The sequence below is a fragment of the Populus euphratica genome, unplaced genomic scaffold (genome assembly GCF_000495115.2).
Source record: "Populus euphratica unplaced genomic scaffold, PopEup_1.0 scaffold901.1, whole genome shotgun sequence".
NCBI classification, from domain to species: Eukaryota; Viridiplantae; Streptophyta; class Magnoliopsida; order Malpighiales; family Salicaceae; genus Populus; species Populus euphratica.
The window spans coordinates 21355-35294 of NW_011500760.1; the positions used below are offsets into that span (position 1 = coordinate 21355).

Sequence of the window (13940 nt, forward strand, 5' to 3'; positions counted from 1 at the left end):
AAATACAAACCCAAAAAAACCAGGACGAACAGACAAAAAACCACAAAGAAGGGGAGAACCACAAATAGATAATACAAAAAAACACAGACGAAAAATGAACTACCACAAATAATACAGAGAGAGACCAAGAGGAACAAGAACAGAGAGAGACAAAGGGAACGAGAGAAATAAATAAATAAATAAAGACAAGACAAGCAGAGAAAAGCAAGAATAGAGGTGAAGTGAACGAAAAACAGAAGTAGAGGGGAAGAAGGAAACATTGGTTAGCCAGCCCTCCATCACCATCGCCTTCATCTTTAAGTAACAGCTCCAGGTAAGTCTTTCTTTCTCTTTCCCCCGCTTTCAATTCTTATAATAATAATAATAATAACAAACATGGGTTGTGAATCGTAAGGAACAACAAATGCCTATTGTCATGATAAAAGAAATAATTACGGTAACAAATCTAGAATCTAGAAGGTGACAGACCAATAACAGTAACTATAGCAGTAAAGATACTATGATGGGGGATCGTGAGGTAGCATGTTGATGATAGTGTAGCGTCGCACCATGTGGGAGATTCAAACCTTTTTCATAAAGATCAATGGTTAGATGTTCACTGCTCCTCAGCTCCTCAGATGAGTTTCAAAGACATTTTAGATGGCAAAAAACGACGTCGTTTAATGACAGTAAAAAAAACATTGACCAGGTCTCACTCAGGTTTGGCCGGATCGACTGGGTTTTTCTGGGTCGATTCCCAAACAGGTTTTTGCCTCAACCCGGACCGGTCCCAAGCCCGGGTTGGCTACCAAGACGGTCCGGATTTTAAAACTCTGGTACGAGCCTCTACACCGATTCTTATATCTTTGGAAACATAGTTTCTTCTCCAGCTCAACCTACTTCCAATCTGATAAAAACACGCAAAAGAATTGCTTTCTAGAGAGATGTCATAGAATTGCAGCAGCACAACCAGAATCAGAATAAGATGTGAAAACGAGACACCAAACCGATAAAAGTAGCAGCACTCATCTGATTGTTGCTGCTCCTGGCAATCCTATAAAACCCACAAGAGGCAAAAGCCATCATTTTGAAGCAAGAGAAATCACAAGATTGAATCTTTATTAGGTTGTTTACGATGTAAATGAAAATAAAATCCAATTTCAAACAAAGTTCTTGATGGATTAGTTTTAGCTCGGCTTAGGTGGTAAACCACTATTGTGATCAAGAATATCCATCAAGTTCCGATCTTCCATATTTTTATTTATTTATTTGTGCATTTTCTCAGCAAATAAATGGAAAGCAAAGAAAATAATGATAACCCATGTGTAAATAATGAAGGAGAAAGAGGAAAGTACCGAGCTTTAGAAGCGAGGCATGAAGTGAAGCGGTGCATAGTAGTGTCAACAAAAATCACAAGAGAGAAGAAACAGAGAGAAACTTTGTGGGATTATAGAGAAAGTATTGGAGAAATGGTAGAGAGTCTAGAGATAGAAGTTTAATCAACATGGGAGAACGAGGGAGATGGAAGGGTGCGGTTGCTGTCGAAGCGAAAGAGGAAAATATGTTTTTGAGGTTAGGTTAAGTAAACTATTTTTTCGATTTATGCTTAGAAGTTGAGAGTCCCTAGTTCTATCTTTTTTCGATGTATGCTTCGAAAATTTCTCATTCCAAGAAGGAAATTTGTCCATTCGCAACACGATGGAAAAATTAAACCGAAATGCAAATGTCGAATCAATGTCTCAAAACGATCGTATCTTAGCTAGCTAGCGATGACACTTGACAAGCAAAAGCTGAAGCAGAAGCAACAGGGGAAAAAAAGAATTCGCCAATGTAAGATTATGCTACTCTAATTCTAACTCTATGGATGAATGCAATTGATCAGGATTATTATGAATATACACAAGCAGCAGATTCCTTGAGTATTCCTCTCCCTGATCTTTTCTCAAAGACTGGGGAGTCATGATATGACCTTCCTGTGACTGTTCTTTGGCCACCGTAATTGTTCGATGTATCTTCTCTCTGCAAGTCCCAAAAGTTCTCAGGTTTCCTGTAAATCCGAGTTCTGATGTGAGGATAGCCTTTGAATAGATAGTCTGATGGATCAAAAACTGGGGACTCCTTTCGTGTCACAGAACGAGTGTCGCTATGGAAATGGCAATTGTCTGACGGTTTGAAAAGTGGTGCTTCTTTCCTTGATGCGCTATTAGCCTTCAAACAGCTCTCCATCACTTTGATTTCCTCTTTAAATCTTTGTTTCATTTCTCTCACGCGATTCCGAAGCCATTTTGAGCGATTTGCAGCATTCGATTCCTCGGCTACTTTCGGTGCATGTGATTTGCTCAAATTGTTGCCAACTGTATATGGAATTCTGTTGCACTTTATGCAGAAGTTCTTGCTTCTCTCCAGGTTGAAGGCTCTTCTCTTTATATTGTCTGTGAGATACGAGTAGGCCTGCGAGAGATTGTATATCCTTTTTCTGAGGATGCTTAAAGAAATTCACACACACAACATCGTACAATGTCGCAGATAAATGACCTTTTTCAAAAGGAGAGAACTATCATAAGATGGAAAAAAAACATTATTTTGAAACCTATATCGGCTTGGTAGGTCGACTCAAGACCTGTTGTCCAAGCAATCCATGCAACTATCCAAACTCTACCTACATGTATTAATTATCCACACATTATAAAAAGAGAATAGCATATCTAACCTCGAAGACAAGCTTGAAGGCAAGCTCAGCTCTTGGATGCTTGTTCTTGTCTGGGTGAAGTTGCAAAGCTGCCGCAGGAAATTAAACAATCCTCACAACAAAGAGAAGGAAAGCACATCTATATTGCCAAAAACAACATCAACAAAAGGTACGTACCAAGTTTACGATACCTCTTCTTTATACCTTCTACGTCTGCATCTTCTTCTACCTGAGAACAATCCGAAGAACACCTTCAACAAATTTCTTTTTCTTTTTTTTTTAAATCCAGATAAATTAAAAACACAGTAAAAATAATGGAGGAACCTTGAAAAACTAATCAAGATCAAGAAAGATTAACACGTACTCCAAGAATCCGATACCAGTCAATAAAATGTGATTCTACAGGACCATAGCTGCTGCAACGATGCCTGTGAACACAAGCAACCGATAGGGTTGATAAAGAGCAAATCTCCAGCACTAACTGGGATTTCTTGGTTTCCGATTCCAGTCCCATTTTAGAATGTGTATTGTATCAATGTTGGTGTACGTTTTGCAGGTGTTTAAGGAGAGGGGGTGACTGCAAAGGTGGAGCGGTTAAGAAAAAAGAGCAGAGTTTTCGGGAGAGATTTTTGAAAGTAGATCAGTTGGTGGGAAGGGAAGAGGAGATGGAGAGGTTAACGTTAATGTTGCCACTTGGTTGTTAATGTTTGACAAGGTTAATTAATAATTGGAGTCAAGAAATTTGGCTCCAATATCCTCTCCTAATCACTGTCACTAGCTAGGGTTAATTTATGCTTCAATTTCAAATCTGATGATTCAATTTTGATAGCTTGGCGGCCATATTGATTTGGTCCATCATGCTAATATAATATATAAAATAATCCTCTTGTCAACACATAATATTCAAGGCATGTTTAGGATCTGTCTGTTTGGATGGCAGTTTGAATAAAGATTTGTTATAATTTAAAAAAAAAATTATTTTATTATATTAATATTAAAAATAATTTTAAAAAAAATAATAATATTTTTTAATTTATTTTAAAATAAAATTTTTAAAAAAAAAGTAACTGCTATTAAATTTTAAAAACTCTAATGTTTCATGCGCTATGCATGCATTGAAGACAAATATTTCATGCACTATTTGACAAAAGTGAAGATGATTTTAGATATGCATCATTTATATTGGCTTCAAATAAATTTAGTAAATTTCTCCACTTTAAAGTTTGAACTCAAAAAATAAAGAAATAAAATATCCCTTCTAAATCACTAAACTAACCTTTTAAGGTTATGCTAAGCATGTGTGGATATAATATAAAGCAATTTTGAAAATAAAAACAATTTCTTCATGTATACTTGAAGAAAAGTGGAACAAAACTTTTCTTAAGAGAGTTGGAGAATACAGATTCACATGGTAAATGTTTGGAGTTGTCAAAAAATAATATGGTTTTCTCGTTACCAAGAAACAAAAATAATTTGGATTCTCAAAATGATAAAAAATGGTGTTCATTTCTTAAGAATCTATAAAGCTAGAGAATAAAAGGTTGAACACAAAAATCTCTATAATAAAAAAATAAAAAATAATAATACTCTTCATTGCTATGAAGATATTCATGTGTAGCTATCATTATCATTATAAAAGGTTGTGTTTAATTATTTAAAAAACCCGCACAGAAAACATAAGCTTCTTTTTTTTTTTATTAAAAGACTAGATTATTTTTTACTCTTACTTGATAATAGGAAAAAAAAAACAGAAAAAAAAAACTAATAACTCATTGGCATAAATTATAGATTTTTTACTTTTAAAAATAATTTGAACGCTTTTAGAAAGAGAAATTCAAAATTCACCTAGTTAAGCGGTTAATCAAATTATATTAAAAATATTTTATTCATTACATTGTGAAGAAAGAAATTGTTTCATTATATAAATTCATATAGTAAAATATAAAATGTAAGTACTTCACTGTGAAAACTAATTTCATTTAGTTGTTTTTAATAGGTATCGAGGCATGGAATTAAGGCATTGTTCAATGTTAAATAAATAAAAAATGTTTTTTTATAGGAGAAATTACCTAGAGTAGGTGAAAGCAGGTCGATAGGCCCCGCCTACCATCCTTTATTTTTCGTCTTTTGGACCATAAGCTTTGCGTGGTTCCAACAATTTCAGCAATTGATTTTCTGAAAGAAAAAGGCAGCAGATGCCCTGTAAATAAATTTCAAATGTGTGCTTTGATAATGCATGTATAAAAGCATAGGTATTAGAAACAGCTAAAGTTCTCGCTTGCCTAGTTAATCCAGATTTATTATTTTTTATACAAATTAACATTATTTCAGTAGATTTAAAAAAAAATAATTATCCATGTCAAAACTAGTTTAAAACACAACTTAAGCTAATTTTTTAGTCGAAATGCAAAAAAAAAAAAAATTTATTTAAAAAATTATTAACCTGACAATTTTTTAATGAGTTTTTACATCTTGATATATAAAAAAAGCACCACTAAACCTAGAAAGAATTATCACATTAAAAAAACTTCCATAATAGTGATATTAAACTATGAAAGTGTTGATGTCTTAAAAATATAATTAGTTAGAGAATAGAGTTTTTTGAGTTGGATAATCGATTAATCAATTGATCCTAATAATTCCCTCCATTCTTTTTAGTCAAAGTAGTTAATAGCTTATACTTGATCCTTTATAAGCCAAAGCTGCTCGTGGCTAATAATTATGAAAGGTCTTTTTTGGAGGAAGTAGAGACTCTTTAATGGTTAAATAAGTATCTTTTTAAAGAGAGAATATATAAGAATATTTTAGATAGAGATGCTCTAAAAATATTTATGTAATATAGAATGAAGATTGTAAACTTTTTTGTCATAAAGCTCTCATGGTATATTTATAGCTTATAAAGAAGGGTCTGCAGGGTAATTACCCTGATAACATTGACTGAGGGATAAATATATCTTGCCTGATAAAAATATAGTGAGTTCTTTAAGGACTTTTATACACCTAAAAGGTATAAGAAGATTAAAGTTTAAGACGTCAAGTGTAGCTAAGCATATAAAGACTAAGTTCTACCTTAAGGTTAGACTCAAGGGAGGTTGGTTACTCTCCTAAACATGTCAAAGGAGGACTATCATTCCCCTGCATATGCCAAATAAGGATGGTCATTATCTTGGACTTGGTTGGCTACTAAGTTCAAATGCCAGACCTACACTATCTTGGGCTTGACACATTGTCAAGCCCAAGCACCTTAGACTTAATTGACTGTCAAGTCTAAGCATATTGGATCTGGCATACGTGCTAGACTCAAGCTATCTTGGACTTGACGTAGTGTCAAGTCTGCATACCTTAGGTCTGACATGTATGCTAAATCTATACTATCTTATACTTGGTGCACTATCAAATCCAAGTATCTTGGGTTTCACATTGCGCCAACCCTATATGATTTAAAGAACCACACAAAAATAAATAAACAAAAATTAATAAAATTGACTTATCAGTTGCCCCCCAAGCCTTTAACATGTGATTTTGTATGTAAAAGTTTAAGAGAGGTTAAGGTGACAACTTGGTTAAAAAGTTTATTGCCATCCTTTTGAGTTAAAAAGGTGAAAGGCGTTAACTTACCTGGGGGATATTGGATAATAATATCATATATTTCCAAACTCCATAATTGTTGACTCTCCTTAATGTTCTCTTTCCCTAACGGACAATTGTTGATTGATCTCTTAAGGAATTTACATAAATGTCATTTGATCTAGTCTCCTCTAAGCAATGTAATTGTTTATGAGCTCCTAGTGTAGATGGTGGCCTTAGTGTTAAGCCATTGTGGGTTATTGAGGATGTTAAGACTTATCACGGTGGCAAGATCTAATTTTGCCTTCAGATTATCAACACGGCTTAGGTGAGGAGTTGCATTTGACTAGTGAGTTTTTAAGCTCATGCTAGGTAAAAGTGTTCACGACAACAAGTTGATTTATCTCGCTTCCTAGCCCTGGTGGACAATGGTTGTAAGCCATAAAATGTCTTGAAAATGCTAAAAACACATTTTAAATAGAAATCAATGACTTTTTTATCAGTTTCTCACAAACAGCGTCACTAATTATATCCCAAAAATCCAACTAACTAGGAAATAGAGTTTCTAGGTTAAACAATCAGTTAATCAATTAGTCATAACAATCTCCTCCATTTTCCTTAGCCAAAGTAATTAATAGCTTATACTTGTCTTTGATAAGCCAAAACTGCTTCTGACAAGTACCTACAAAAGATCTCTTTTGGTGGAGATAAGCTCTTCTATGCTTAAGTAAGTATTTTTTTAGAGAGAGGTTGTACAAGAATATTCTAGAGAAAAATATTAAAAATATATATATGTAATAGAGAATAAAGATTATGAACATTTTATCATGAAACTCTCATGGTGTATTTATAGCCCGTAAAAAAAGGATCTACAAGGCAATTACCTTGATATCATTGAATGAGGGAATAATATCTCTTACCTGATAAAAATATGATGAATCCTTAAATGACTTTTATATACCTAAAAATAAGTAGGGAGATTAGAATTTAAGACATCAAATATATCTAAACCTCTAGAGATTGAGTTCTTCTATACAGTTAGACTTAAGGTTGGTCATTATTTTAGATTTGGTTGAGTGTTAAATCCAAACGCCACTAGGAAAATTAAAATTTAAGGCATCAAGTATATCTAAACCTCTAGAGATTGAGTTCTTCCATGAAATTAGACCTAAGAGAGATTAGTCATTATTTTAGATTTGGTTGATTGTTAAATCCAAACATAACTAGGAAGATTAGAATTAAAGACATCAAGTATATCTAAACCTCTAGAGATTGAGTTCTTCCATGAAGTTAGACCTAAATAAGGTTGGTCATTATTTTAGATTTGATTGACCTTGTAAATCCAAACACCTTGAATATAGCACGCGCGTCAAACCTATATATTTTAAAAAGCTACAAAAAAATAAATAAATAAAAACTTAATAAAATTAACTCCTCAGCTATTAAAAAGATTTATTGCCCACAGAGAAGGCCCAAATTAAGCGATGATAATCTTAATCTATGAAAACGCTAGACAAAAACCAGCTAAGAATCTGTCAAGTTGCTAGCTAGCAACTTGTCAATTAGCATTAAGATGAAGAAGAGAAAAATAATATTGATTATTTCTACGAGTATCATACAAAAAGATCTCCAGCACAATCGCGGATCCTATCCTACGGCTAGTTTTCAAGAAAAACAAAAAACCAAAGTAAAAAAAGAAGAGAAGAAGCTGAGGTGACTGTCATGATTTATGTCAGGAGATAAGAGGAATAATTTCTTCAAGGAAGCATACGTGGGATCATCTTGATATAATAAGTCACGTATTAATCTCAGTCAGTCAGCCAGCAACAAGATCAACCATAACAAATCTATAAACCCTGGATCACCCCACCAGGCTAAGCCAGGTAGGTTTAATAATAGAGATTAGAGGTTGAAAAACCTTTTTAGTTAACTTGTTTATCATAAATAAATTGTGACCTGGGGCCACGTAAAAGGGCTCCTAATCAAGTAACAAAGCATCCCAGTACACTTGCATAATATACTCTTATCGCGGGGGCTGGCTATAGATTGTTGCCTGTCTCAAAAGTCAACTGTTTGATCAAATGCCTACATAACTTTGGATGTCGTAACATAACAAAATTTTCAAGCTTTAAAGGGGTCACAAAAATGTAATTCTGCAGTGTGCCGAAGATCCGCAGCAAAGAGAAACTATAATGTACAGAAGGCGTGCGCACTATAATACGAGTTATCAAAGTGAAAGAAAGGTTACACTAGATAGTATAACACCCTGTCAGATCTGGCTTCTCTCGATGCTTATCTTGTTGCGGTTGAATTCAGCCCAGCCAGTGGTCCCGGATCTGCTGTGCTTGTACTTTGAGATGAGAGTCATTCTATCCACCACCAACTGCAAACTTAACCTTCATTGGCTGGTTGCTTCTTTTCAGGTAATTTAAGAATACCCCGGTTTATCAAGGGCTGCAACTCTTCCCTGGCCAGCTTGCTGACCATGGCATCTGATGATTCCAAGAATGCACATATTACCTTGGAACTGCAGAACGTCAGCAAAGACATTAACATCAGTTATCAAAATTATGCTTCGCCTAAATGCATTCTACTTTCAAGAGAGATTTAAAAGTTAGCCTAACCTGTGACCTTGTGCCCACTGCTCACATTTTCCACTCAAAGCTTTCTTCCATAGAGTGGCGGCAAAGGTGGGGTTGTCCAAAACTAATTTCCTAATTGTACGACTTGAGTGGAAATTTTCAAGGACATGCTCCTTTTCTGATCCTTCAGATTTAGACTCTGCAGCAACAGATGCTATAGCTTCATGCAAGGCATTCAATTTATCACCCAAAGTTTGTTGGAGAATGCCACCAGAACCCCCTGTTGCAGCCTGCATTTACCACCAAGACGAATCAAATTGAATGATCCAATGGGTTGAGGCAGATAATTTACAAAGAAACTTAATAAGTATGTATGTGCTTGCTAAACCCTATAAATCAAGCAAAATGACAAGTTCACTGACATGGATTTCAGAAGAGCAGGAGAAAATATCATAACAAATTTAAAAAACTGAACTTTCAGAGGTTAGAAGTGGACAATTACAAAAACAAAATATCAGAAGCAAGGACTGACCTCATATAAGACTTCTTTGCCAAAATTTGATCTAAGCAACTCTTCTGCATTCTCAGTACACATGTCAATGAGGTTCTGCAAAGTACAGCAATATCAAAGTCAGACATATTTTCTGATACAAACACACAATTGAAAAGAAGATAAGGAATTTGAGGGATCTCTGTGACAAACCTTGGCAAGGCCACTGCCCACCAACAACTCCTGCCTTCTAATAGAAGGATCTTTTTTGCCACCCTCAACAAGTTGAAGAGTTTCAGAACTTGCACTTCCATCAGCCTCAGCCATTGTAAAGTCTCTCCCACTATTGTCCTTGTCACTAGATTCCTTGTCCTTTAAAGACTTTGTTTCATGATTCACTTCTAATTCACCCTGCTAATGGAAAAGACATACAATATAATGTATTCCAGCATAGTTGTGTCAGCGATCTAAGATGGCTTGCAGTGCAGATAAATGATAAATGATTATCACATTACCATGGCATTGAGAGAGGAAATAGATAACCTAAGAGAAGCCATTTCATCAGGACTAAAATACCGCGTGCAATTTGGATTAAGCAGCTGCAACAAAGGGCGTCTTCCATTCTAAAAAGCAATGAAAAGATTTCCTCAGGAACAAGTTTTGTTAGGGTAAAATCAGACAGCTAATCTGAAAATATAAAACAACTCGGATTAAAAAATCCCATGAAATTAATCGATAATTAAGTATATTGTATGAACTAGCCACAACACTTTCCAAAAACAATTTTGAGGTGTCCAAAGTTTCTGTTGATATGTAGAATTAATAACCAGTTCCATTTGTGGCATTCCAGGTTCTAATAAATGCTTGGTGACCTTCCATATTTTACATTAAACCTGCACATCACCTTTTTCCATTATATCTGTTACCGAAATGACTTCCAAGGAGCAAGAAGAGTAAACCTTATCCAAAACAAGCTCCTTTAAAATTGTCTGCAGCTCGCGAATGACAGTCTGTAACCAGAAGAGTTTGATAGAAACTCAATCAGAGATATTCAAATGAAAATGCCAAAGAATAATGATAATAAGCATCACATCAAGAAAAAACCTTTGCTACAAGCTTTGTGTCATCAACAGTTGAAACAATGCAGGCGAGCACCTGAAAAATATCCAATGCACAAAAAGTTGATAGTCAGAGTAACACAGAAAACTAAAATATGATGATGCAAAATCAAGGAAACAGACAATCCTGAGTATAGTGCATAGGAGCTGAAAGTTTAAAAACACTTGTATTCTTTAAAGCATATAATCTTCAGTCACTAATCTTTACAATTTGAACAATAACCACCCCCATCCCCACAATCCCCCCCATCCCCACGGGAAAAAAAAAAAAAAAAGTCAATCTACAACTACCATACAGTTTGGTAATATATTCAGATTTGGAGGAAATTTCTGTGATACAGGATCTACCCATGGCAATATACATAAGGGTGAACTTTATTAGTAAATGACAACACCAAAAACTTAATACTCATTTGACTCTTTTCAAGTCAGCAGAAGAAAATGTCAGGAAGTTAATGGAATTTTCTTTTTCAGCCTCAAGAACAAATAAGTCGAGCCATTGAGCAGGTAGAAATGAAAGATGAGATATTTACCAAACTTCCATATTGAAAATGAGCTGTTTTGCCTACTGTGCCTTTCAGTCCTTTGACAATCTTCTTTCGCTCCTGAATATTAAAAATAAAAAGATTGAAGGGGAGTTGACAACCAATGGAAATATGAATAACCCTCTTCACATGACTGGATAAATAAATAAATAAATAACTACTTTCTAAAAACTGTGGATATTAAAGATCGGATCAAATGCAATAAACCTTAGCGCTCCCATGTTTGACACACAGAATCCCAATCCGAGATCCATCCCTTGTATGGATCATTCGAACAAGAAGTGGACCTGACAATTGTTGAATTATTTCTGCTGCAGAGGTCTAAAAACAATCTTAATTTAGAAAGATAATAAAGTTGCAAAGAGAAGCTGCTGCTGCAGAAAATAATATGCTTCTAATTTTAGGGCATTAAATGTTATATTCACCTTGTCAGCTATGCTGAGGTACTCTATCAGCACCTTGTGTATAATGGTGTGATCAACAATTCCTTTCTCCAAAATTGGTTGAATGACAGAAGCCATGTATCGTGAGACTGAACCTTTCTGTAGGTTCAGCTTCGAGATGACATCCACTAACCTGAAAAATAACCAAGGCATAGAAAAATAGGTGACACAATCAAGAGAACTGCATGAGCATAGAATTTTACAAAATACAAAGTGCAACAACAGCGAACACTCTTGCATGGCAAAGCACTAGAAACGGCCAAGGAGTTACCTGCTCTCTTTCATTGATGCAAGGTCCTTGAACAATTGAAGCTCAGTGGAATATAACTCCATCAGAAGCTCTTGTTTTTGAGTTGCGTTTCCCAGCTGGTATGCATGCTCAATAACTGACGAGGAATTAAAAAAAAAAAAAAAAAAAGTAAGCAGTTCCATTCCACCTTAATGGAAGCCCCAATCCAATTAGTCAAAAACTTGAGAAGTCATAGGATATTAACCATATTCTCCCAAAAAGGATAGCAAAACACCAAAAACAATAATAATCTAAACAAATATTCAGGGGAATAGCCCATTAAAGAGGTAACGTTTTGCATCAAGTATAAGGACGAATCAGGTTTCAATCAACTATTGAGACTTCAGAACTGAGAAACCACCAGAATTCAGCTAAACAAAAATCAGGAGATTTAGAGTGCCTAACAGACAACTGAGCTGAAGTGCTATAGCTTTAATAAAAGCATCTAAGGCATCTACCACTCCTTAACCAGAACAACAGAAACTAATGTGTATAACTCACCAACAGATCCAACTGTGTGTCGAAGAAGGGAAGCAACATGCCCACGGAGGGGGCTGATGAACTCTGCTAGCTGTTTTTTAGAACCTGCAAACAAGATACAGAAGTTAAGATGATGCAAGTAAAAGGGTTTACTTACAAGACTGAAACTAACATATAGGAAACGGTGTTCTGATTGTCCTTCTAGTTTCTCTTCATTCTTTGAACACAAAACGTACCATTATCTAACATTTTCGTCACAAGATGAATTGCATACTTGTTGCTCGCAAAGGTAAGAAAATGTGGCTTAAGCTCGTCAAATACAGCATCCCTTTCAGCTTGTGAACAATACTTCACGCAAGTCTAAAATGAAATAAAAACAGAATAAATGAATGACACAGCAAACATTTACAAACTAGTGACTTAGGAAAATCCATATTATGGGAAAACGAACAAAGAAGTGGAAAATCACCTGCAAAACACGGGACGAAACATGGGAGCTTGCAATTTCAGGAATCTTACCCTTCATCTTTTGTATAGCTTCAGTAATTATCCTTTAAGATGATATAGCGGGGGGAAATGATTGAGAGAGAGAAAGAAGAATGTCATGGACATGTAATCATGGAATCAGGTTAGACCCAAAAATACGTACTTTGATCTCTCTTCTTTGGCAATATTGCGCTGCCTCATCTTTTCCCAAAGACGTGCAAGCTCCTGTACGAAAATACAAGATATTACTCAAACCAACAAACCATCATAAACAAAACTTACTGCATCAATTATAGCCAATGCAAACTGCAAATGCCCTTATCAATGGAGGACAAAGCGTTGAACTTCTACTTACTTTACCTAGAAATGATAATTTGATTCCTAAAAGAACACGTTAGTCCCCAATAGCTCTTTAAAATACGCCCAGAACCAATTCAAAAGGTTTCTTCCCATTAAAAAAAAAATCACTTCAATGAATGAAAATGAGTACAGAATACAAATTAAAAGAATACACATACTTGTTCAAGAGTGTAATGTTGCTTCCTTCTCTTTTTCCTAGCCTCTGTCAATTCCTACAATAAACCAAACAAAATCACTCAGTACACAGAGAAACAACATATATATAAAACCAATAAAAGCTACAAAAGAACTAACCTTTGCATGTATCCTACGCTCTCTTTTTGATAAAGGGGTCTTCTTCTCTTCACCAGATTGCGATTTCACTTTCCCAAACGTCTTCTTAAATGGCTTGAAAACCTTCTCCACTGGCTTATTTTCAGGTTTTGAGCTAACAAGCTTCGGTTTTTTAGAAGAAGAACTATCTGGATTTGTATTGGCATCTGGGTTTCGATTTCTCTTCTTCGGTTTGCTGTTGCTCTCTTGCTTCTTCGCCGCCATTGAAGTTCCACCTTGGATCTTCTCGTCTCTCTTGTGTTTTTCGGTGGTTACTTGGAGGGGTTCTTTTAGGGTTTTGGTCTTTGTTTCTGAAAGATGATAACCGATGAATTCCTATTGTGGGCCGATTGTCTTTCGAGGTTGTTGGGCTTTACTCATTATCTTGATTATTATGGATGCTGTTTTTCCAATATTATAAAACTTGACGAGTACTAAAATTGTTGATCGAGGTAAATTACATCACAGTAATAGATTTAAAAATATATTATCTTAATCATGAGTGGTATAATTTAATTCATGTTTTAAATTTATTTTTTAAAAATCATCAATTCAAATTTTATAAAACTAAGAATTATTAAAGATTTATAATCTCATTAA

General features: G+C 34.9%; 2 protein-coding genes across 5 annotated transcripts; both read right to left on the reverse strand.

Moving 5' to 3' along the window:
* Positions 1 to 435: 435 nt before the first annotated feature.
* On the reverse strand, positions 436 to 3217 carry LOC105116293 (dnaJ homolog subfamily C member 17-like). Its single transcript, XM_011013572.1, has 4 exons — positions 3033 to 3217; positions 2846 to 2897; positions 2690 to 2757; positions 436 to 2430 (listed from the first exon to the last, which is right to left on the reverse strand). Exons 1-4 carry the CDS (start codon positions 3180 to 3182, stop codon positions 1867 to 1869), a joined length of 834 nt encoding a protein of 277 aa, XP_011011874.1. The 5' UTR covers positions 3183 to 3217; the 3' UTR covers positions 436 to 1866.
* A 4937-nt stretch (positions 3218 to 8154) lies between these two features.
* LOC105116295 (pumilio homolog 24-like) lies at positions 8155 to 13695 on the reverse strand. Of its 4 annotated transcripts, none has more exons than XM_011013574.1 (18): positions 13323 to 13695; positions 13187 to 13240; positions 12832 to 12893; positions 12652 to 12733; positions 12419 to 12542; positions 12204 to 12287; positions 11685 to 11799; positions 11396 to 11546; positions 11178 to 11291; positions 10959 to 11030; positions 10412 to 10462; positions 10267 to 10317; positions 9823 to 9930; positions 9521 to 9721; positions 9350 to 9424; positions 8860 to 9107; positions 8607 to 8762; positions 8155 to 8512 (listed from the first exon to the last, which is right to left on the reverse strand). In XM_011013574.1, the coding sequence occupies exons 1-17, from the start codon at positions 13563 to 13565 to the stop codon at positions 8627 to 8629; spliced, it is 1971 nt and encodes a 656-aa protein (XP_011011876.1). In that variant the 5' UTR covers positions 13566 to 13695; the 3' UTR covers positions 8155 to 8512; positions 8607 to 8626. The 4 variants fall into 4 exon arrangements, with proteins under 4 accessions (XP_011011876.1, XP_011011877.1, XP_011011878.1 ...); XM_011013575.1 differs by having other exon boundaries at positions 8155 to 8509; positions 8604 to 8762; XM_011013576.1 differs by having other exon boundaries at positions 8155 to 8762; positions 9521 to 9718; positions 13323 to 13694.
* Positions 13696 to 13940: the final 245 nt, after the last annotated feature.